General features: G+C 28.4%; 5 protein-coding genes across 8 annotated transcripts in view; 3 read left to right on the top strand and 2 right to left on the bottom strand.

Annotated features, from left to right (window-relative positions):
• Trc (Serine/threonine-protein kinase tricornered) overlaps positions 1-12,464 on the bottom strand; it is a 68,738-nt gene extending 56,274 nt beyond the window's left edge. The window contains exons 1-2 of the mRNA XM_074257919.1: positions 11,844-12,464; positions 5,474-5,610 (exon numbers count right to left, since the gene is read on the bottom strand). Of these exons, the coding sequence (XP_074114020.1) occupies positions 5,474-5,610; positions 11,844-11,845 (139 nt within the window). The 5' untranslated portion in view covers positions 11,846-12,464. The remainder of the gene's footprint in view (positions 1-5,473; positions 5,611-11,843) is intronic.
• A 1,073-nt stretch (positions 12,465-13,537) lies between these two features.
• Alg3 (Alg3, alpha-1,3- mannosyltransferase) lies at positions 13,538-15,271 on the top strand. The gene has a single exon (XM_074252303.1). It carries the CDS (start codon positions 13,732-13,734, stop codon positions 15,052-15,054), a length of 1,323 nt encoding a protein of 440 aa, XP_074108404.1. The 5' UTR covers positions 13,538-13,731; the 3' UTR covers positions 15,055-15,271.
• A 520-nt stretch (positions 15,272-15,791) lies between these two features.
• Rig (gem nuclear organelle associated protein rigor mortis) lies at positions 15,792-20,817 on the top strand. The gene is made up of 2 exons (XM_074252881.1): positions 15,792-15,933; positions 16,507-20,817. The coding sequence occupies exon 2, from the start codon at positions 16,514-16,516 to the stop codon at positions 20,402-20,404; it is 3,891 nt and encodes a 1,296-aa protein (XP_074108982.1). The 5' UTR covers positions 15,792-15,933; positions 16,507-16,513; the 3' UTR covers positions 20,405-20,817.
• A 12-nt stretch (positions 20,818-20,829) lies between these two features.
• Positions 20,830-22,355, top strand: Vti1b (Vesicle transport through interaction with t-SNAREs 1b). Of its 4 annotated transcripts, none has more exons than XM_074252931.1 (2): positions 20,830-21,030; positions 21,714-22,355. In XM_074252931.1, the coding sequence occupies exon 2, from the start codon at positions 21,846-21,848 to the stop codon at positions 22,191-22,193; it is 348 nt and encodes a 115-aa protein (XP_074109032.1). In that variant the 5' UTR covers positions 20,830-21,030; positions 21,714-21,845; the 3' UTR covers positions 22,194-22,355. The 4 variants fall into 4 exon arrangements, with proteins under 4 accessions (XP_074109032.1, XP_074109047.1, XP_074109054.1 ...); XM_074252946.1 differs by lacking the exon at positions 20,830-21,030 and adding an exon at positions 21,076-21,139; XM_074252953.1 differs by lacking the exon at positions 20,830-21,030 and adding an exon at positions 21,112-21,134.
• Positions 22,344-25,196, bottom strand: Mrpl37 (mitochondrial ribosomal protein L37). The gene is made up of 6 exons (XM_074252906.1): positions 25,052-25,196; positions 24,766-24,952; positions 23,745-24,098; positions 23,375-23,481; positions 23,110-23,292; positions 22,344-22,814 (listed from the first exon to the last, which is right to left on the bottom strand). The coding sequence occupies exons 2-6, from the start codon at positions 24,939-24,941 to the stop codon at positions 22,393-22,395; spliced, it is 1,242 nt and encodes a 413-aa protein (XP_074109007.1). The 5' UTR covers positions 24,942-24,952; positions 25,052-25,196; the 3' UTR covers positions 22,344-22,392.
• Between the last annotated feature and the right edge of the window lie 83 nt (positions 25,197-25,279).

Genomic DNA, 25,279 nt, shown 5'->3' with positions numbered 1-25,279 from the left:
ACAGTAATACACAATATCCAATACTTAGACCCGGCTTTCTTTCCCACTCACCGGTTTAATAGTGCGCGTGCGCTTGAAAACGCTTTCACGATTTTCGATTTAAACTGTTAAATATTATTGCAACTCGCTGTTTACTTCTTCTACTTAGAAAAAATTTTTTATTTTTATTTTTATTTTTTTCGCTAATTACTTCAACTCATTAAATTTATCAAAATTTTAAATAATCTAATTTAAGTGCAATTAACCGCGAAAAGTACCGATACCGCGAGTTGAAATGAAATCGACTGGTACTTCCTCCGCTGTGTTACTTGCAGCGAGCGCCGTGAGACTAACGATAGTAGAAACACAAACACTTGGTTCAAGTCTCTCTACTCCAATCCAAGTCGACACAGCGCTCTGTACGCAACGTAGACACATCAACAAGTTACACCTTTCTCTCTCTTTAACAATCACTCCTAAAATATACATTGTTTTTTTTTTTATCTTTATAAATAAACCAATAATAATTATTATTGTTTACTTTTTTATTTCAAATTTATATTTTTAAATAAAAAAATATTTTTAATTTCAAGATCCAATCTCCCACTCTCTCCCTCCAGGGTTTATTTTACGGCGAATTTATCATGTTGTATAGTGTATATATGATGGTCTTATGAAATATTTTTTATTATTTGCGTCACCAGTTTTTTCGGTCCAAATTGAAATAAAGTTTTTGTTTTCATTTGAATTGTTATTTCTAGAACTAATAAAAATTATTATTTGTTATTGGTTTGCTGCTTTGTATCAGACTAGATGTATGTATGGTCTAATATACAACGAAAATATTTTTTTAAGCTCTCTGAAAACTAAGCCATTTTATTAGAATTTATAATTCTGTGATCGAATAACAAGCGATTAAGTTGGGTATTGAATTTCATTTAATCATTTAAGCTTAAGTTGAGTTCCGTTCAAGGTTCATTGAAAGTTGTAATAAAATATGTAGAATAAAAATGAAATTATATAATTTCTTAAAATAATAATAAATATTAAAACAGGCGAATTATAAATTGTAATTATTCGTGATTGTGAAATTGTTTAGTTTATTTGCATAAAAGAAATCATCAACTGTGACTCTATATTAAAGTTTGAAATTAAATATTTATAATTTTCATGACATTGACATGATAAAATTGTAATTTAATAGTTAAATTGTCTTACAACCATGCATTGTTAAAATTAAAAAAATTATCCTGCTCATAACAAAAAAAAAAAATTTTTTTTAAGTTTTATTAAAAATAAAATCCAAACGTAAAAATTGATATTAATTTGCCAGGATATTTTTGAGCATATGCAGTAATACTTTTACCGTATTATAGCGGAATAAGGGAGACATAAAAGCTTTCAATCATACTTTAGGATTAAATACGTTAGTCTGCGGATAGAAATAAAAATAAAAATAAAAAAAAGTAGTATACAAATGCGTCAGGTGTACCAAATGATCACCATAATTCCATATGGCAGACTGACACGTGGAAAATAATGATTTTACTTTGCACTCGAGGTTTCTTGCTTATGTTACTACTACAACTACTACTATTACTTATAGTAGGTATTGCGGCTTACCAGCATTCAACATTTACATTTAACATTTATTTAAATTTAAACTTTTTACATTACGTCATAACTGTTTTAAGACTTTATGACAAATACCTTACACTTAAAGTAATAAAAAAAAGTACCCCGAACAAAATATATTTGAACTTTATTATGATTTTAATTTATAGCTCGAAATAAAATTTTTTTAATGATAATAATAATTTTTATAAACAAAAGTTCAATGCCCATAAAAAAAAGAGTTTAATGAACACATTAAAAATAATTTTCATTGATTTCTAAATTATAAAATGTTTCATATGAAACAATATAAAAATTAAACTCGTATGTAATCAACTTAAACTGTATTTAATTCTCTACAATTTTGAATCGATATAAATTATTATTACTATTTTAATATATTTAATTTTTATGATTATTAATTATAAAAATATTAATGATACCAAGTCTTATTGTATTGTATATAAAAGTCGGTCAACGAAATACCGCATTATGCTCCAGTTCATTTATAATCCCGGAAAACTTATTATGCAAAGATCCTAGCGACTCGCGAGACCGCCTTCTTTTTTATTATTTATTTTAAAAATTTTATACTGGTTATCAAATAATCAAGAGCACAGGTGTACACGCACACATTTAATAAACATTCCTTATTTTACCTTTCTCTCTAAATACTATACCCATTTAATACATCTCACATCACTTTAACTTCTACAGTGTACATTTATAATAATATATGTGTGTACATATGGGTATTATACGAATGTAGATATAAAGTAATAATCAAAACAACGACTATTTAGTTAGTCGTAAAGAGCTGAGGGTATTAATATTAACCCACCTTACGTTATCTCCCGTTATCGTCAACTTTCCTATCTCCCATGTCCCACGAGACTTTAAATTTATTATATACCACACGTGTACGTCTATATGTTTTTTATATGAGTGTGTGGATGTATAATATAATATAATGTACAACAAAAAAAGACTGATATAACAGCAAACTCAACATTCATAGTATAAAAAATAAAGAAATTCTTGCTCAAGTCGGCATGAATTGTTATTATATTCTTTTTCAGTGATAAAACAATTCTTTTGCCTTTTATTTCTTTTTATAAATTATTCTTTTCTTAGCTAATTTTATATCAGTTGTATAAAAACAGCAATTAATAAATGAAAATAAAATATTATTTCAATTAATACAATTTTAATGGTTAAAAATTTTTTTTTACCTTAATTGCAAATATTTAATTCAGAATTTCAATTTTAAATTTATAATAATTATTTGTCAAATAAAATTTAAACTCAGTAATTTTTGTAAATAAATATTTCATGAATTAACTTAGTTTGTTCTTTCCGTAAATTAATTCCTCTGTTTGCAAAAAAAAATCTTGAATAAACGAAGTCATAACTTCGTGAGCTAAAACTTAAACTTTAAATGCAATTTATTTTTTTAATCTTCAAGTATTTTGTTAAAAATAACAACCCTTGTGCAAATAAAAAAATTTATGATTTTACTTTTAACCACAAGCTTATTTTGATCAAATTAAAAAGTTGCGCTTATTTAATAAATAAATTATTTTTAACGAGGTCAATCAAAAAAAAAAAAAAAAAAAAAAAAGTGTTGGAAAATTAAATTTGGTATTAAATGTTTTTTTTTTTTTTTTTGCTTGAATTTTGGATGAAAAGACAGATAAATGTATTATTAGATTAAGGCAATTAACTATTAAGAGGTCGTATGAGGTATAATGGGAAGCATTCATCACCATATAGAGATTGCAATATTAAAAGTTAAATAAAACGATATTTTAAATGCTAAAGTCCTATATATACTCGGTAATCCATGTATTTAATGGGTTAAATAGGAGTCATCTAATGTGATACTCATCAGACGTAGACGTCTGCGTTTAGTCCGCGAATTTAGCGTTGCATCATATCGCGATTAATGGAAGCAATCGTTTAGTTGCGTCTGCAGTCATTTATATATTTATCAAAAAGAAAAAAAAAAGTAATATAATACCAAATATGAATACAAATGCTCAAAAACGAACATGACGCCAGCTTTTATTCACGCCGATGAATAAATCAATCCTTTGCTTTTGCTTCAGCATGAGACAGCGCACTTGACCCAGAATTCCACCGTAAATATCGGTAACTATATATTTTTTCTTGTTATTATATTACTGTCACAAATATTTCATCTTGCATATTAATAGATGTATGTTTATTCATAAAAAATCATCATACGTGATTCAATAATTTTATTCTTTTTAAAATCACTAGACAATGCATTATTCATGACTTTGACGCACGGAATATCGGTTACTAGTCGAAATACACAAAACATTTTAAGATATTTAAATTTACACGAAAAATTTTCACCGGAAATTGTGATAGATTTTTCAGGGATAAAAGATAATGTTTTGCATCAGTAAGTTTTGAATTTTTTAACATTTGCAATAGAGCAAGAGTTCGGTTGACGGAAATCGAATTTTGGCGGATACATCGTGTCTTTTATTTCTGATGTAAAAGTGAAAATTTAATTTTATTGAAAACTCTCGGAGTAAAAAGTGATTTTACAGGAATTTTATTTCTTTAAGATAAAAATAAAATTCTTCTGATCAATAGATTTTTATTTGACGAATTTTAAGGTTTTAGGGGACGAAGAAGAAACTTTATAGCTTGGACGAATTGATTTTACTCTGACGGAATTTCTACTTTTTTTTTTAAATAAGTTTTGGCAATAAAATTAATGCCCCTATTGAGAAAATAATCGCATCCATATTCACTATCTAATTAATAGAAAAATAATTATTTTATTTGTGAAATATCATTTTTCAGTTAGTGGAAAATCTACTAATTCAAATCGTGACTATTTTCACTAATTAAAGAAAAAAAACTGCAATTTAAAAAAAATTATTAACTATCAATCAGTGATTTTTCATTAATTTAGTTCTGGAAATTATACATTCATTTATCAACTTTATGAATCACATGTACTTTCTGAACCAACTCATCAAACAGAGTCGGAAAATAGCAAAATTTTAAATGTTGAGTCATAATGACAACTTAATAGTTAAATTTTTATGAAATGTACAAAAATTGAACAAACAATTATCCCAATTATCTAATATTCTAACCATAAATTTCCAAACACGTAATTCGTTTTTTATAAATGTAATAAAATAATAGTCACGGATTAACCACAAAATGTCTTGCACAACAAGGATCATGATTTTTTTTAATCCGTGAAATGACTTTTTGTTTCTTCAGCAATTATTAAAATTTTTTTAAGCAACATAATAAAAACAATGGAGTAACAATAGAGTGCAAGTGAATTGAGGAAGTTTCAATAATGGTGAAACGGGAAGTGTTTCAATGACACGTGTAAATTACCTTAAATATAAAAACCAGTTCAGTTAAAAAAAAAAAAATCAATTATCCATCGATCTAACTAAACCGCGAATAGTTTCTTTAGACACAAAATAATAAAAACAGTCCGAGCTCTAAATACATAAAAATAAACCGTCATAGTACGGGAGCGTATAAGTATGACTGGATAATAATTTAACATATCAATTTACGGTGTAATACTATGTACTGAGAATTTCTAAGAATAGATATTACATGAATGACGTCTTCAGTTACTACATTGTGCATCTAATGACTTTAATTGTATGTCAATGTTATTATTCAATAAGTGTATTTGTCAATTACTACCGAAAGACGCTTTAAAAGGTAGCTTATTATTTTGTTGTTTACAAAGTTAAAAGATAAAATAAAAAAATTAATGAGCGAACCTTGAGTTTAAATCAATGAAATTTAATTAGTAATTAGTAATTGATAAATAGTGATAATGACAATAGTAACTATAACTCACCTTCTTGATTGAGGTTATTTTGATTGGCATTAGGATGAGAGGTTAACGAGGACGGTGTGTCATCTTCCGCGACACCCATCGTCGCTGTTGCTGTTGGTCGATGATGATGCGCCTCAAGCTCAGTAGCTTCCTCGCACCTGTATATACAAGAAAAATCATTTTTTATTTATCATCATGCCATGGTCATTATTGTTAACATATATGTTTTATTTTTGTATTATTACTTCTCAACAGTCCGCTACTGATGAGTGTAGAAAGTAATGCTGTAATAAAATATATTTGTCTTTCATTTATTATTTATTTCAATTACCGTACGTTATTTAATTCAATACATCATCTTTTATCTTACATTACTCATCAGTTTTAATTTATTCAAGGATTTTTTATTAAAAAATTAGCAGTAAAATTTAAAAGACTCTGGGTATTATTTTCTGATTAATTGATTCGTATTTATACACAAAAAAAATTAACTTGAAAAAAAATTAAGTGAAAAATTCTTGAACCAAGAAAATAATTTTAAAGGTTTAATTGTTTTGCATCTAGACAAAAAATTCTTGAATCAAGTAAAATTTACTAAAACCTAAAAAAATTTTTTAATTTAATAAAAATTTTTCTACTCAATTCAAGAAGATGAAGTTCTTCAAAATTATTTACTTGATTCAAGTACATTTTTTGTTCTGTCTATAAATACTGGAAATCATTGACTCTAATCACAAAATTGTTTTTTAATATTGTTTATTGGAATGTATGTCCATTTGTCGTCGCGATAAAAGCCGCCGCACGCAATACATTAACCTAGATCTTTTTGATAAGCTTTCATTCATCCTTCGGATCAGCCCTATTTAATATAAATGGTACTCAATTGGCATTATTGCTGTCGATTTAAAAATATTGATGATTTATGGAACAAAATTAAAGGACAAATATTAATTTAGACATTTTTTACAATAATTATAGTAATACAGGTTCCGAAATTTATTTCGCGCAAATTCTAAACTAATCAAAATTAATAAAAAAAAAAAAAATCTTAATGAAAATAATTCTGAAGTTTGATCACATTGAATCAATCAGAAAAATTTATTTAATTTTGTAAAGAAGAAATTTTTATTGGTTTAAGTAAATTTTTCTTGATTCGGTTAAATAACAACGGTTAAATATTAATGAGTAAAATTTATAAAAATATTGATGTTAAATTGTCAATCGCATTCAATTTTCTAGTTTAATAAATTTTTGAAATAAATTAATTAATAATTTTATTCAATTCTAAACAGTAACTTTATACCCAAGATTTCTACTTTAAATCATCAAGTTAATTTTTTTTTTTTTTTTAGTCGACTGTAATTAAACTTCTTACTAACAAGCATCTACCTCTAAAAAGAAATGACATTGTTGAAAAAACAAAATATCCATTTTACAACTTTTTACCAATAAATTACGTATTATTCCCAGTAAATTATTTAACTCAACACTACAAAAAAAAAAAAAAAAAAAAATAGTTATGACCTACATTAAAAACTAATGAAAAACATTTATAAAAATGTTTTAATAATACATGAGTCATTTAAACTAGTGATGTTTACATAAAATACTTAACTCGACTGCTAAAAAATTCTTGCAGTAATGTTTTGTCTTCTCAATAATAATTTTAGCTTAACTTACAAATGCAGTATAAACAATTACTATATTTTATTTAGAATTATAATTCTATTTAATCCACGATAAAAGTTAAATATTTGTTAAGTTGATACAACATAATTTTTCCTTCACAGTAATTTCCAAGATTATTCTGTTTTAAATGGCCAGATTAATTATACTTATACTTAGCCATATTTATTGCCGCATAAATAGTAAACGCTTTTTTTTAATTCTGCAATTCTTCAAACAATTATTAGCTTTTATCTATTTGAATAAAATAAACCGACAATTATACTCATTAATTCTTACTAATTCAACTATCCATTATCTAATAATGACATAATTATTAACCAACCGTTTTTTTATAAATTGACTTCTCTCAATTGAAAATATTATTATATTTTTACAATAAGTTTAAAAATAAAACTTTTTCAAATAGTTTTTCCTCTAAAAACTAAGTAGCTATTAAAATAGTATTCACAAAAGAGTGAAAGTAAATAATTATCCATTTTTTTTACTATAATTAAACGCTCAAGCTGACTCTCTAAATTACTGGGTAATTTTCAACTAAAAATTTTCTCCATCCACTTTTACAGTAAAAATTCAATTATTTAATCGGCTAATTTTTGCTCGTGTCGAGAAGCCTATTTAAATACCTTAAAAACATTTTAACTGAATACAATGTGCATAAAAAGTTTGCTAGAGTACATATTTGAATATTCATGGTATCTGAGTGCTTGTATTGAAACAAGGAATATCCTTAAAAGTTTTTGCCGGTAAGTTTAATCGATAATTTAATATAATCAACGAAAATAGTTACATGTATCAGTAAACTCTTGCAATTAAAAAGTTTCTGCTCTGGTTTTTACCTAATAGCTTTATATAAACTTATTACAAACAATGTTTGTATTTAAATATCCTCTACCTCTTCTTAGTAGATATTAATGATCTAAACTGGATATCTAGAAGAAATACTTTTAGTTTAATACCATAAATATTCATATTTTTTTCTGTGTTTGCTTAAAACTTTTGTGTGGGAATAAATTTCTTAAATGAAATATTTTTTGTTAATTCTAAAGTTATCTTTTGTTTATTTTTTTTAATAAATTGTAGATGAAAATTCAAAATTCAAATGTGAAAACTTTTTAAATCAAAAATCTTTATAAATTTCATTTTTTTTTTAATCAACCCAATTTTGATCTATACCAATTTTTTTTTTGTTTAATCTAATTTATAAAAAGTCGATTTTAAACTCTCGTAGAATTTTTTTGAAACCATAATTTAATTAAACAAAATGGAATCAATACAAATAAAATATAATTGAAAATCAGCTGGCTTAATAGTGTATCAAATTGTATGTGGTTAGTGGTTACATACAACCACCAACGCATTATTGGAAAAAGCCTGATCGAGCGCCCAGTATGGTATATATATATATACATTTAATGCTGTCAGCTGACTCTGAAAGCCACAACAGAGACTTGAAATAGCTATTACCGACAATCCGAGTCCTGTAGTAACACTATCAAACAAAGCATCGAGGCTCGAGGTAAATATTGGTGTCACTGAACAGGATGAATCTATTATTTGAATAAAAATTCGGCAGACCGTAATAGCTCTTTGCGGTACCAGACGGAGTAAGGGTTACTAAATCGATGGATTCGATCCAAGAATTCAACTAAAGCCGGGTATCAACTTCGCCAATATACAATCGTGAGCATCTATAAGTGAAATAAAGAATCCATGATTTATCATTTAGAGCCGGACTAATAGATATTTATGTACTAGGATGTTTCAAAAAAATATTTCTTTTAAACAGTGTCTAGACCTAAATGAAAAAAAGAAAAATCTAGTTTAAATTTGAGCTTGTAATATCGACATATATCTATATTTATATTTGATTCAAAATAATTCAGGTCATGAAAAAATATTGGCTGTCTCATTTTAAAAAACAGTGATTGACATTCTTTAAATTTTTTAATTTGCTTTACGGGAAAAAATTTTGCACTCTAAATTGATAAAAAAATTTTAATTGCTAATATTTCGAAAATTAGCACCGCAAGGACTATTTAAAAAAAATTTATTTGTACAGAGGATACTTAAAAGTACGCGTATTCAAAAATTGAATAATATTGTAAGAAAAGTGATTTTTCACGGAACCTCTTTAACAAAAAAATTAATATAAAAAAAAAAAAAAAAAAACAAAATGTTTTTTTAAGGTACTAAAAAATTAAATTATGTAAAAAAAAAAGGACTAAAAATTTTGCGGTTATTTTCTTTTGAAATAAGATAGTCGATGTCTTATACGTGCTTAGTATTTCGTCTAGACATCAGGAAGCTTTACAGCTGTTCAATCCCTACCCAGGATCACAAGGGAGTCGAATTGTTTTATATTAAAGGAAATATGAAGACTACATGCGAGAAAGCACGTCTCCATCTTGCGGTGCAGGACCAAACCACGGTAAATGTGTAATTATTCCGATCGGTACTTTAGAATTAATAAGGAATATTTTTTCAGAATTTGTCTCATTCTATTGTCACAATGTTAAGCTCAAATTTTAACCAGGCTCATATTTTTAAGCATATTAATCCTCGTTACTATACACGATTAAAAAAAAAAAAAAGTTCTAAGTAATGTATGCATGTTTATGTCCATGGTCAATTAATTTTTTTCAGAACCTTTTATTTGTAATTAATCATTTGTTATTTCCTCATGTTTTGCTTTTACATGTTGATGTCTCGGTGTGACACACTAAAGCAATTGGAGTTGGAATTGCGATGCAATGTCGAGCGGTAGCTCGGCAGCCTCTCGTCCTTTGCTCATTGCTCTTACATACACCATACACCATAGTCCCGTGTTTCAATTTGCCCAATTATAAAGGACGGATATGATGCTGTTGGGATGAAATTGCAGTATCGATTGGTGGCATTCAATTGCCTCATGTGCGACAGGTAAATAGACTAGGCATCCGCATACATTTGTGCATATACGTGTTCCAATTTCCCAGATGCATTGTAAAAAAAAGGTCTTATTCATTCCATGAATAGTGGAATTATTAAAACTCGTTTATAATCAACCGTGTACCAAGTTTAATACTAATAATAAATGGATAAATCGATACAATTATAATTTACCTGACATACGATGTTTTAATTAAAATTTTGAATTTCGATACTGAGAACGCGGCTATTCATTGAGTAAATTATTAATTACCAATATAATTAATTATCATTTGAATAGATTAAAAAAAATATGGTTCAAAAATTTTTATGTCAATTATTAATTTTGTTAGCGTTAATTAACGACTAATTTTTTATATTTTAATCATTCAAAATTATATAATTTAATGATTATTTTAATCGATACTTGAGTTATTTGAATTTGATATCAAATATTGCATTACACAAAAGATTGGAGTCAAAAAACAAAATATTTTTTAATTAGTTATCAAAATTGTCAAAATGAGAAGATAAATTGTGGTAAAAAATATTAAATTTGATCTAAAATACATAATGCAATCTATTATTTAATTTATAATTAGGCTGCGGGTTAAAAAAAAATTTGTATGTGTCACGGCAGTCACATAGTGACTACAAAATTGCTAGTTTTCATTAAAAAATTAATAAATAAAATTTTTTCAATTGATAAAACATAAAGCGTGAATACTAAGTCTGTAAATAAACTTTTTCATTGATGAACTTTTATTTACCCGCGATACACAAGTTAGCTCTTAAAGTCAACATTCTTTAAATATCTATAGCCCTAATCAACAAATTAAACTAAATATTTATCCATCGTTAAAAGTTACTTAAAAAGAAATCAATATTCAGATTGCCAATTAATTATTCATTCAAATAAATGCTAACTTGTAATCAACTACTTTCACTAATTACAAATTGTAATAAACAAATAATTTATTTATTTATTTATTTAAAAACCAATCACTTTCTATCAAACTAAATTATAAATAAATTTTGATAATACTGAACCTAGTAGACATAATTTTCAATTGTCGGCTTACTTCAGGGTCATTGTTATGGTATTTCACTACATGTGCTTTTGCAACTCTACAATAAATAATTTATTGAAAAAAAAATCAACTCTGCAAATAATCAAATGTCCGCTATTTACAGTAGTACGAAAATTAATGACACTGAAATTAGCAGACATCTAAAAAGTTTTGATTTTTTTAATTAATTAAATTTCAATAAAAAAAATATTTATAAAAAATTCCACTGATAGTTTTTCACATGTGAAATTTTTTTTTTTTAATTTTTTAAGTAAAATTTTTCCAAAAAAAAATTTCTAAAAATTTTGAAATGTCGGCTAATTTCATTTTCATAAAAATTAGGGTATATCCGTCACTTTGTGTCATAAAACAGCATGAAAATAATATAATAATTACAGCGTCAAGCCTGTAATTGAATAACTGGAAAATAATTTAGCAATAATTGTTCAACACCGACAATTGAGTCGATCATAATCATAATTATCTGTGATAATAATTCGGGGTGTATTTTCAGGTCTGGAACTAGGGTCGACTGAAACAACTCCTGATTGTCGATCATTGCCTTTGTCTGTTATTCTATCAAGGCTTTTAATTGATTGCAACATATAGACATACCTCTCTACAGACACCTATACACACAAATTCCATCGCCAGTACACATACATATTAATAATAATAATAATAATAATAATAAAATTCATAAACTGAAATAAAGAGCAACTTACATCTTATGAATTGACGATTAACCAACTCAGTATCCGCACGCTGCTGATCTTCACTCAGTGTCCAATCATCAGTAAATAAATAACTTAAATTTAATACATATATATTTATATGTTTTCTTTGTCTGAAATATTTTTAATTTTTCATCCACCGCAGACTTGATATCCAAACGCGGAGTTAACGCTTCAACGTTTTTTGATTGACAGACTGTGTATAGATTAAAAAAACTTAAATAATAATAAAACACTTACTCACTAGACTCGTTATTGTTCAATAGACACGTCAAAATAATTAATACAGTTTACGTTTGCTTTCAGTAACAAAAGATTCAAAATATCTCGGATGATTTAGAGAAAAAAGAGGAGGAACTATTGTTATTATCATTATTATTATTTTTTTTTTTTAACTAAACGCGATACGAATGAAAGAGAGCCGAGAAACAAAAAATTCACTCACTAAACGTCATTCACTTACACTTATTATTATTATTACTATTGCGGTTATTATTATTGTTATTTTAAATATTTTAAAATATCTTTACTTCGGTTTTATGTTTAATTTATCAGTTTTAGTTAATAAGTAAGATCTTTTTATCTTAATGATGTGTTTATTATTAAATTATTGGTTATTTTATGGATTTAGTATATTTGTACGTTCAGTTATTGACAAATACGGATGAGGCGTCGCGACACCACCATCGTTTCGTTTTCTCTCTCTCTCTCTCTCTCTCTTATTTGAAGCTGGGAACTGCGAAAGAGACAGTAGCGCCATTTAATGATTGGCGGGATTTTTTGAATTTCTTTAATTTAAATTTGTTTATTGTCAGTACCGGCTTTTTTTGTTTATACTTGTTGAGACAGGTAAATAAATTAAATAAAAATTAAAGTATGAAATTTTTTTATTTAATAACAATTGTTAACAAACATCTAACATTTTTTAACTTATAAATTAATTAATTAACTAAGAAATTTTTATTTTATAAAAAAAAATGATCTTTTTTTAAATTCACACATGTAAAACTTTTTTTTTAATAATTTATTTTTTAAATAAATCCAAAAATTGGACAGGTAATTTTTTTTTTTAACAATTTTACATAAATATAATTCTTAATCTGATTTTATTTATTAAAAACTTTATTTATAAAATTGCAAAAAAAAATAATTGATTTTGTTTTTTTCATTTTAGTAAATTGAAGTTTTCCAAAAAAAATGTATTAAAAATTTTTACCAAAGAGAAATTTTAAATTAACAAAATCTTTAAACACCAGTTGGACGTAAATCTAATTAGGTACGCTCATAAAGATAACTTAAATTTTTCTGAGTAACTTTGACGTATCTTAAAAATATATCACTGCTTTTTTTTAAAATAATTTAATTAGTTACCTCTAAATCCTAAAGTTTTAACTGCACCTTAATTAACATAAAAAATATTACAACTATTTAAAGATAAGCTGTACTGAATGTCTTTTCAGAAATTAAAAATTTTCTAATAACCTTTTGGAAAAGTATATAAAATTTCCACAATATTTTATTTTTTCCAGAAACGTTATTTCATTTGATTCCAAAAATTTCTAAAAATAATTATTAATTTAAATTAATTACTTCCAAAAGAGAACAAATAAATTCCTTTGATACCCACCAAGTAAAAATATTACCTAAATTCACAAGATGTCACTTAATGAAACTTCTCTCTGAACAAACAACAAAATCCCCAACTCACACTCCTCGTAAATAGAATCCAGTTGTCACAATCCCAGCAAAGTAAAATAAAACATGTATAATTAAGTTGTTGATAATGCCCATGTGGCTAAATAAAACCCGCTTGATCTGTTAAACTATTTTAATCTTGCTCGCCACTACAACCTACTTTAAAAAAAAAAAAAAAACAAAAATGGCATCAACTCGCCGTGAAAAACGAGTTGTTCCATCGACTAAAAATAACTCAAAAACACCGCTAGTGTGGATTAAAAAAGCCTCATTATCACTGAACTTACCGTACCTGCTGTCATACCTGACAGACCCAAGGAAAATCGCGATCATCGCCGTGGTCTTCGTGATCCTAGAAATCGTCCTGAACATCGTGGTGATCCACCATGTGCCATACACGGAGATCGACTGGCGCGCGTACATGCAGGAAGTGGAGGGTTTCCTCAACGGTACCTGGGACTACTCCAAGCTGAAAGGTGACACAGGACCACTGGTCTACCCAGCAGGTTTTGTCTACGCTTATTCCTTGCTCTATTTCATGACGTCCCACGGCGAGGACATAAGATTAGCGCAGTACATATTTGCGCTGCTCTACGTGGTGCTGCTGATCCAAGTGCTCAGGATTTACGCCAAGACCAAGAAAGTGCCTCCGTACGTGCTGATCCTAATCTTCTGCACGTCGTATCGCGTGCACTCGATATTCGTCCTCAGACTGTTCAACGATTCGCTGGCCATGATATTTTTATTCGCCAGCTTGAACGCCTTTCTGGACGACCGGTGGTACTTGGGAAGTATTAACTTTAGTCTAGCTGTCTCTATGAAAATGAACATTTTGCTATTTGCGCCTGCACTGTTTATCGCTTATTTGTGTAACTTGGGAATAATAAAGACAATTGTTCACCTAGGAATATGTGCAAGCATCCAGTTGATCCTCGCGCTGCCGTTCCTAATTACCAATCCGTACGCCTACATCGTAGGTGCCTTCAATTTTGGAAGAGTATTCGAGTACAAGTGGACGGTGAACTGGCGTTTCATTCCAGAAGAAGTTTTTCTTAAGTCTTCCTTCCATTTGGCGCTCCTTGGACTTCATCTTGCGGCTATTGTGTACTTCATTCCCACCTGGATGACTTACATGAAGTGCTACGCCAAACTGAAGACCGTGGGACGAGAACTGAAACCACAGATGAAAAAAAATAATGCTGAGGTTAATATGTCCTCGGTTAGTCAGCTGTTTGTATCACCGCTTTTCATTGCTAACTTTTTGGGAATCGTCTTCAGCCGGTCTCTCCACTATCAGTTTTATCTCTGGTACTATCACACCCTTCCCTACATCGCCTGGTCGACTCACTACAAGCCGGTTACGAGGATTGTTATTTTGGGACTGATTGAACTCTGTTGGAATGTTTATCCTAGTACTTTTTGGAGCTCAGTGACGTTACATGTCTGCCATGGAATGTTGCTTTATGGTCTCTGTAGGAATAAAGTAAAGAATACTAAATTTGATTAATTTATTTGATACTGAAATCAATGGGCATCTGATCATTTTTAATGATATTAAAATTAGCTGTCACTTGACCATTTTTTAAATTTTATTTAACAAAAAAATTTGTTCCGAAATATTATTTTGAGAAAATTGCATTTTTAATTTATTAAAATTTCTAAATGTCAATTTTTTTAATGCAGTAATTTATTTATTAGGAAAATTATTAAAAATATTAAATATCTGCTAAATTAATTTTCATTTTTTAATGATATTACAGTTAGCTGTCACTTGATCATTTTTTAATTTTATTGAATAAAAAAATTTGTTCCGAAAAATTATTTTTAAAAAATTGCAATTTTCAGAAGCTTTTCTTTCAATAAATCTTATAAAGGTATTTATTATATTTTTATTTCATTGATAAGTATCTGATAAATAATGAATTGTTTTTTTGGAGTAAAATATTGAATTGTATAAAAATGTTATTTTAATAGAATTTATATTAAAATTTTTGTTAAAATGCATTGAAGTATGTGTTAATCACATAATAATGTTTTTCGTGTGCATAAGTTGCTCAAGAGTGAATTATTATAATTAATGATTGTAATTTATAAAATGTATTTAATAATATTAAATTTTATTAAATATTAATAAATTGTGTACTTATTTATTCTTTTTTGAATTTTGAAGTGAATATTACTTACAGGTTTCAGCTACCCGCCATTTTCCACTAAAAAAGAGGAGGGGGCACCTGTCAGTTAAATTTAAAGATACCACTGTGTTTATCATATCACTAGAAATAACCTAGTTGTTAAACGTATTTACAACGCGATACCTCTAAATAAATAAATAAAACAGTTTATTTATTTAAAAAAATTATTTTTAACATAAGTATTAATTATAAATGTAAGTATAATCATAAAACTATTCAATATCAACGAAAAAGCCGGTTAACCTCAAAAAGTTTTTATTAAGAAAGTTGTGAAAATTAATTTAGCACATATTTAATAATTTTAAGAGTTTCATAACAAATTTTAGCAAAAAAAAAAAATAATAATTAAGTTAGCCGACATTTTCGATTTTTTGATTTTGATTATGAAAATTAATTTACAAGATTTAGCACATCTTTAATAATTTAAAAAATTTTATAGCAAATAAAAATTGACATGTAGAAAATTTAAAAACTAAAAAATGCAATTTTTTAAAAATAATTTTTTTGAACAATTTTTTTTTGATAAATAAAATTAAAAAATTGTCAAGTGACTGCTAACTTTAATGTCATATTTTGATTAATTTATTAAATTAAAATTAAAAAATATTTTGTTTTAAATTGCACTTACAATTTTTAAAGTTTTTTATAAATGAAATTTTTTTTACATTTTTTTCTATTTTTTTAATAAAAAAAAAAATTCTAAAAATTTTTAGATGTTTGCTAATTTCAGTCCCACAATCATAATAATTTTTTTTTTTCCTTTCCAGCTTGAAGATGAATGAAATAACACTACCTCCATCCCCAAATTGGTACTTGACAGCAGTAATGTCATGTTCAAAAGACAATACAGTTGCTTGGGGATCCAAGAACATGCTAGTTATATCCCAGCCTCCAAAAGTAAACAGCAAAGCTTTTGACTACTCAGTAATAACAGACGCTCACACTGACCGAGTGACTTCAGTGTCATTTTGTCCTGATTACGGTCCCGAGAGACGTCTTTTACTGTCGGGTGGAGACGAGAGTATCATAAGAATTTGGGACCTGGAAACTCTCAGCGCAGTTCAGTCTCAGTCATACTTAGACAGCAAGAAAAAAGTAGTAGGAGTAGACTGGTCGCGAAGTGACCCCACTCAGATATGCTCCGTCAGCGTAGACGGAACTATTTTGTCCTGGAACATCGGCTTCAATGCCTGTCAATTTATAACACTGGGCAAAATGACGGCGACTTGCATAAAATTTTGCCCTCACAAATTAAACACTGTAGCTATTGGTGCAAAAGCTGGACTAGTTTACGTAGTAAACCTCCAAGGCTCGGGAACAATTACTTACAAACTCCGCGGACACGATGCTGAAATTACAAGTCTCTCATGGTGTCCCACGAGTGTTAATATATTTAACGAAAATAATTCTGAAGATTTTTTACTTGCTTCAGGGGCTAAAGACAAGTTTGTGTTCATCTGGCGAGCGGGAGGCGACGGTAGATACGAATCTCAGCTGACTCTTTCAGCCGCGTCTCAAGATTCAAACCAACATCGTTCAAAACTCAGCAGTGGTTATTTCACAGCTGTGTGTTGGCTAGAACCCAAGTGTCTGCTCGCCAGTTCTCCATTTGGCGAGCTCTTAGCCATGGATTTGAGTTCAACTAAAAACTCCTGGCGCCTTATTCACGGACATCACTCTCGTGGACTATTTTCCATAGCCTGTGTCCCCAGTGCTGTTGATGATCTCCAGGAAAACTGGAGAAAAGGTTCACGAATTGTATGGACCAACGCTCAAGATCGTCAAGTGATTTGCAGTAGCATTGAAAACAATCAGTGTGTAATTCAACAGAGCATTCCAACCCAGGGTGGATTTATTTACTGCCTAGCAGCGTGTCCTCTGGAAACTTCGCTGATAGCTTACGGATCAGGTGATATGGCTGTGAGGCTCTGGAATCTCACGGAACCCCACGATAATTCAGTCAACGTCACTTGTATGTGGCAAAAAGTAATGGGAAGAGTCACTGCATTAGCCTGGCATCCGACAGAAGAAAATCTTCTGGCTTTTGGTACCGCTGAAGGACGTGTAGGAATGTTTGACACCAATAATCCCAATAAGTTGCCGGTTATCTTTCGACAGTATCACCGTCGAACTGTTTACTCGCTCGCTTGGGCTCCAAAACCCGGCTCTACTAAGTACGGGCTCTATTCCTGCGCAGACAACGAGTTGGTTTATTTCAATTCAGAGAAAGTTAACGAAGAACCAAAGAGTGTCGTCAAAAAAGATTGCACTGAATTTGCTTGGAAATCAGATTTAAGCTGCATCGCAATCGGGTACGAGAATGGCTCGATTTCTTTCAAAAATCGAGAGCTTAAAGCTTGTGGAAAGCCGATATTTTTATTGAAAAAATCCGTCCAGTATATCGTCTGGCATCCTGACAGTACTCTAACAGATTTGGAGTTTTCTCCGATGAGGAATTACATGGCAGTTTCTACAAGTACCAATAAAATTACTATCTTCGATATGACTATTATGGCTGACGTGTTGAACAGTCCCAATACTTCTGATGAAAATAAAGATAATGACAAAGATACGGTGACGTATAAAGTTGTAGGTACCTTGAATGGACACTCGGAACGTGTGATTAGTTTGGCATGGAATCCTCATATCAGCGGTCAACTTGTTAGTGGAAGTTATGATTGTACTGTTCAGGTATGGAATATTGAAACTCAAGAAATTATTGCCACTTTTACAGGACATCGCGGGCCTGTTTATTCGTGCCTTTGGAGTCCAATTGATCCTGATTTTATTATAACAGGATCTGTTGACTTTAGTCTAAGAGTTTGGAAAGTTTCTAGCCAAAAAATTGTTTTACCAGTCGTGACTGAAGTTAAAAAAAGTAAAAGTAAGAACAAGAAATCAAAAAGTAATAAAATTGTGATTAAAGAAAATGAAACTAAAGTTGTTAGTACTGCTAATAATGGAGCTGATGAGAGTCTTGTGTTGGAAATTGAAAAGCTGTCTGTTAGATCGGAGACAAAAATTAGGGACAAAAAGACTAAGAAGACTTTTTTGCCGGTTTATCGTAAAACGATGAATAATAAAGATGTTGCTCTGGCAAATTGTTTGAAAATAGCGGAAAAACTTAAAAATTCAGAGATTAAATCTTCAGACACTGACGATGACATATTTTCAATTTTTGGAAGCGAAGAAGAAATAATGTCAATAATTAAAAATGAACAGGAGACATTTACTGGCCAAGGGCAACACACAATGGCAACAGAGCTTAGTCTATGGACTGGAGATTTAAAGGAGCAATTACAGACTGCAGCCAAGAAGAGACGGCTCAATGATTTCATGGTATCGCTGTCTCCAATGGTGTCTATCAGTACTTGGAAAGAAATGTGTGAAGCTTACGCAACTCAACTGGTTCAACTAGAATCAAATGTGACTAAAGCGGTGGCTTATTTTCTGATTATTCACAAAATTTATCGAGCAATTGAAGTGTTTATGGAAGCAAAAATGTACCGAGAGGCTTACATTCTAGCTCGCTGTCGATTGGACGCCAAAGACAAAAAACTAAAAGATGTTCTTGAAGCCTGGGAGAGTTACGCTGTCAAGTCTGCGGTCTATGAAGACGCTGCACAGTGTTCGATTGTCTTAGGAGACTTGGTGAGAGCTGCTCAATTTCTGGCGAAGAGAAAGGATATTGCAAATTTAAAAACAGCCGCTGAAATAGCGATTCTTGCGGAAGATTCCGCGCTGGCGACGTCTTTAGCTGATCAAGCTGTTGTTGAATGTCTGCTGCAGTCCAGCTACTCGTTAGCCAGAGACTTGATTGAACAATTTCCAGCGGTTCAGTATCGCTCGATTCACTTGATGGCTCTGGAGGAAATTAATAAAGCGCAAAGTATGATTGACGACGCGTTTCTTTGCTCATGGATCGAAGGAGAGACTCAGTATGACTTGCTCAGCGTGTTGAAGGAGAACAATAAAAATTTAAAGAGTCTAGAAGCATACGAAAAGCTTGTAAATATAACTTACTCTGATTTTCTGCAGGACGACTCTAATTTTTGGTTGTCAGCCAGCCATAACTTGGCTCTTGCTGCTAGCAATGAGGAACAGCAAATTCATCACATCGTAGCGACTTTTGGGATGATTTCTCAGTATGAAATTCTAAAATCAAAAAATGACCAGTGTATTAGCTACTTGTTAAGCGTACTAGCTTTGTTACCTTTGAACACAGGCTTTGATAATGACCAACCAATTTACAAAAGTTATCGCGCATACCTGGGTTTTGCTCTCACCTCCTATTTACTTGACAGAATTAATTCTACGGGGTCTCTTGACAAATTAAATGTTGATAAAATTATCAGTATTATTAAAAAGTGCTTGCAAGATGCTCTAGATCCGACGGTGGTCAAATTCTGGACAGTAACTGCCGAAATTACAAAACTAGAAAAATTACTTGCGTCAGCGATTGGAAAAAATTATGAAGATTTTCAAATTGAGCAGATAGAAAGGTTGAATAATATCCGAATTGAAAAAAAAAAGTTTGTCGAAGAACGTGGCTGTGTTCCAAACCCAGTAGTCTTCTACAGTAAAGTCAACGAGTTGTCAAGTATTCTCGAGGATCCTGATTTTAAAATTACTGTTACGACACTCTGGAGCAAAGCAATGTCTTAATTGTTTTCATAAAAATAAGGAATTATTATTATTTTTTATTTTTTATTTATTTTTTTTTTTTTGTTAAAAACAGTTGATTTAATAATGTAAATAATATAATTATTTACAAAATTCCATTTGTAATTTTTTAGAACTTCTATAGATGAAATTTTTTTAATAAGATTTTCTTGCTATGATTAATTTGTTAGAAAAATTATGAAAATTATCAGATGTCTCATTTTCCGTATCATAAATAATAAAATAAATAGTTACCTAAAATTTGATGTTTCCAACTGAAACTTTCTCATCAAAAGCATGTCAAATCAATTTAGACGGAAAATTCAGATTCAAATGTGAAATCAGTCACCAGAGGACAGCACTTTATTGATGCAACAACAACAATAACAATGACAATGACAGTGTATATTAATCAATTTTTGTGTGTTGTATTTACGTTTATTCTGTATCCTACATCCTAATTACTTTGTAAAATTTGCGGATATTTTTTTTTTTTATTTCATTAATACTTATTTTGTTAAGAATATTAATTATAAATGACGTCGACAGCATTTGTTCTTATTTAGATGAATGTTCACTTCTAATATATAGTTGTCGCAAAATTTGGGGAAAAGGCTAATTTTCACAAGGTAAATCTGCAAATTTTCTCGTTTATTTATTTGATGTAAAACGTCAATAAACATTCATCTGTTTAATTAACCAAAAGTGATTAAAATATAAATATTACATATGTGTAAGGTATAACATTAAATTTAGCTGTCACTTTACAATTTTTTAAATTTTCTTTAATAACTAAATTATGGCAAAAAAAATTATTAAAAAAATAGACTTGTAGAAATTTTAATAAATTAAAAATGCAATTTTTTAAAAATAATTTCTTAGAACAAAACTTTTTTTTGAAGAAATTAAAAAAATTGTCGTGACAGCTAAGTTTAATGTCATTTGTAAGGTTAATCGTTGATAATTGTTTAAAAAAAAAAAAAAAAGTCATGCTAACAAAAAATTATAAATTACTAATTTCATTATAATATATATTTTTTTTTAAATATTAATATTAACTAAAATTGCTAAAATTCTGTGATTAAAAAAAAAAATTATAAATATTTGACAGATATAAACATTTATAGATATTTAAAGCAATTAAATTGTTACAAAAATAAAATTAAATTAAAGTTTCACAAGTAAAAATTAATAAAAATTACAAGTGAAAATTTTTAGAAGAATTTTTTTATTGTAATTGATTTATTTTCAATAAAAAATTTATCTGTTTCTAAAATTTTTACTAATTAACCGTATTAATTTTTTGTTGCAGGCAAAATATGAGCGATGATCGTCATAATAAACAGAGCTTGAATTGATGATATAAAAAATTTTAGTTTGGTCATTATTACTCAATGAGTTAATTGTTTGTTAAGTTACACATTTTATTACTAGTATATAAATAATGAATTACGGAATTGATTGGGAAGCTGAGCAACGTCAAACGTTGCTAGGAACTCGAGCAACTCTTGATAGAGCAGCTCAATCAGTGGCACGTTCTCAAACAGTTGCTGCTGAAACAGAGCAAATCGGTCAAGAAGTAATTGCTGAACTAGGTGTACAAAGAGAGACGTTAATACGTACAAGAAGGAGATTATCTGAAACAGATCAGGAATTAGCTACTTCAAGAAAAATAATGCGACTAATTGGTCGAAGAGTTTTGACTAATAAAATTGTATTAATTTTGATAATAATATTAGAGGCAGCAATACTTGGCTTAACTATTTATCTAAAATTTTTTAGCAAAAAATAATATAATTCTTTATTCATTAAGGTGCATTTATCTGTGAAATACGAAATGAGTTTGAAGATGTTGTACGAAAATTTATAACAATTGTAAATGATTAATATATTTTATAATAATACTGTTAAGAGATTAATCAAATAAACATTATAAAAATCGTTTATTATATAATTGTTGTGTTTTATTATTTACAAAAAAATTATCATTTTTATTCATTAGTATAAAATGCTAATATCCTTTTGAAAACTTCTGGATTATAACCTTCTAATACAGGTCTTCCTTCAACATACGCAGCCGTGTCAAAAAGATTTATTTCTGGCATAGACCACCAGAAATTTTTTGGACCTTCAGTACCATTTATATTCAAAGTGTTTAATTGAAACACTGAAAAATGAAATGCTTGACTGTTTGATTGTACGCACTGAATCGTTATAGGTTCTGGTAATTCTTTTACATCTGCTCCATATTTTTGATAAGCACAAGAAGCCGCTGTTGTGAACGATTTTACAAGAGATCTCGCTATAAGTTGATTTTTTTTTACTGGCAATTCTGTTATATTTTTTATATTCGCTTCATCGTGATACACAAATATCGTATGAGGATTGATCCATGGAGACGATTCAATCACGGCTAAATAAAGAAAATATTTTGATAGTTTTCATTGTATAATTAGGAGCTGATTTTTAAAAAGATATCTTTTCATATTTTAAAAGAGAAGTTTTTTTAACTTTTAAATATTAATTACTTCGAAAATTATAAAAATTTCGGAATAAAAATTGAATGGTAGCTTTATAACCGATAGCACTTAGTAGCTAAATTAAAAAAGTTCAATAAAAATATTTATAATCAAAAATTAAAAGATACCCTTTTGAAACTCAACTCCTAAATTATAAACGTAAGAGATAAAATGAAATTTTTTACTCACGATATAAATGAACTGGTTCATAAAAATGTTCTTCAGGGAAATAAATAATAGGACTAAGCGGATAAATTTCTGGTATAGTTTTATCTTTAAGGTTTTCCATAATTTTTAAAGGAGTCAAACCTTTTGTGGCTGTTACCATGAAGTCAACTGTCATGTTGAACATTACTAAATCTCCGTCTTTTTCTGAAATGAACAATAATTGAGATAATATAATATACTGTGTACGTATTTAAAAAAATAATAATTAAATAGTTTTAATAGTTACCAAGTGGTACTTGAACTTCTCCATTATGTACTAATTGTCGTTTTCCAACAATTGAAGGCCCACACAATAATTCACAGAGTTGAATCATACTTTCTGCTAGGTTTCGTCTATAGAAAAAAAAAAAGGAATTATTTATTATTTTTTTTCAATATTTATTATCAATCCGAGAGAATTAAATTAATCTCATTTTCAAAAATATTATAAAGATATTAAGTATGACATTAATAATAAAATTATTAGCACTTTTACCGTTAGATTAACAATAAATATTTCATATAAAATTTCAAAGCAGTAACAAATAAATTAATATTTTAAATTTAAATTAAGACAAGTAAATAATTAAATAAATAAATAAAAATAATATATTTACGATTTTCTAATATCAGTTAGTCCATAATCTCTCGGAAAATTCCAAGCTGGTCTCGCAGGATCTTTTTTTTTAGGTAACATTTCCTGATGTGCATCAAAAATATTTGACGATCGAATAATTCTTTTGACAATATTGTCCACTTCTTTCGAATTATCTTTTATAAGACCTTCAATTTTATCTGGTAATCCTTCTTTTACGAGTAATGTTTTAGTAAGTACTTGAGCTTGATCTGTACCCATTACTAAAAGATCATTGGTGTTTAGTTTAAAACATGGTTTTTCTTTCCAATCTGGATGATTTTCGTTTTTTATTTCTCGATATCCGATTGTCGAATGCTCGAAAAATGGTCTTACGCTAAAAAATGAATTAAATTATTAAAATAATAAATTAGTCAAAATAATTGGGGATGCAGAATTTGTGAAAAAAAGCAAGAAAATATTATTCACATTATAAAGTGCAAAGAAATACGTGAAAAAATAACAGTGGAATTCTTATTGAAAAAATTATTGGAAAAAATTAAAAAAAAAATTTGCACGTGTGAAAAACTGCAAGTGCAATTTTTTTAAAATATTTTTTTGTTTTAATTAAATTATTAAAAAAAAAATCAAAAAATTTAGAACGTCGGCTAACTTTAATGACATTTACCAGGAGAGTGAATTGAGCCGACAGCTAATTTTTGAGAATTTTTAGATTAATTTTAAATTAATGGTTGTAAAAGAAATCTAAAAAATTGCATAGAAAAAACTTGTAAAAATTTCCATATGCATTTTTTTATACTATTTCTTCTGTAACAAATAAATTGTTTATAAATTATTAAAAAATTATCAGATGTCTGTTAAATTCACACTCATCATGTACCAAAGAAAAATGTTAAAAAACGATTACTATAAATGTAAAATGTTAACAATTTTGTAAAACACTAAATATGGTGATACAAATAAAATTACATTCTATTCTAAATATATATAATAATAAAAAAATCACTAGAATTAATTATTATTCAATAATAAATATTCAATACTCTATACGAGGTTTTGGTGGATTTAGAAGTTCTTCTGGATCAATAACCGATATATCCAAATTCTTAAGTTTTTGATCAGTTCCTGTTTCACCTAATGTTTGCCGTGAATGAAAAAACCAATTGTATTTAAACATCCTTCCTAAATGTTGTCTAAGCAATACTTGCGTGATTTTCATTTTTAATTAATCTGAAAAATAAAAAGTTTCACTTTAATAAATAAATAAATAATGGTAAACTTGTATCATGAATTAGAGGTTATAAATAACAAGTAATTAATAGCCATTACAATTTTTCAACAATAGCATAAATTTATTATTTATATTCACTTTTTGTAGCAATTGTTTATAGTTGATAATAAATATTAATTGTTATTAAAAAACTCCACAAAAACTTGTTTTTATCAAGTAAAAAAAAAAACTACTAAAGTGCCATCAAAATCTTTTTAAATATATACATGTATTTAAAGCTTTTCATTGTGTGCAAGTTTTACAATCTAAGAGGTTATGTTAATGAT

The sequence above is a fragment of the Cotesia typhae genome, unplaced genomic scaffold (assembly GCF_013202065.1).
Source record: "Cotesia typhae breed Kobodo isofemale line unplaced genomic scaffold, CoteBio_Ctyphae contig_123, whole genome shotgun sequence".
Lineage (NCBI taxonomy): Eukaryota > Metazoa > Arthropoda > Insecta > Hymenoptera > Braconidae > Cotesia > Cotesia typhae.
Note: the sequence above shows the minus strand (reverse complement) of the source record. Positions and strands in the feature narration are given on the sequence as shown.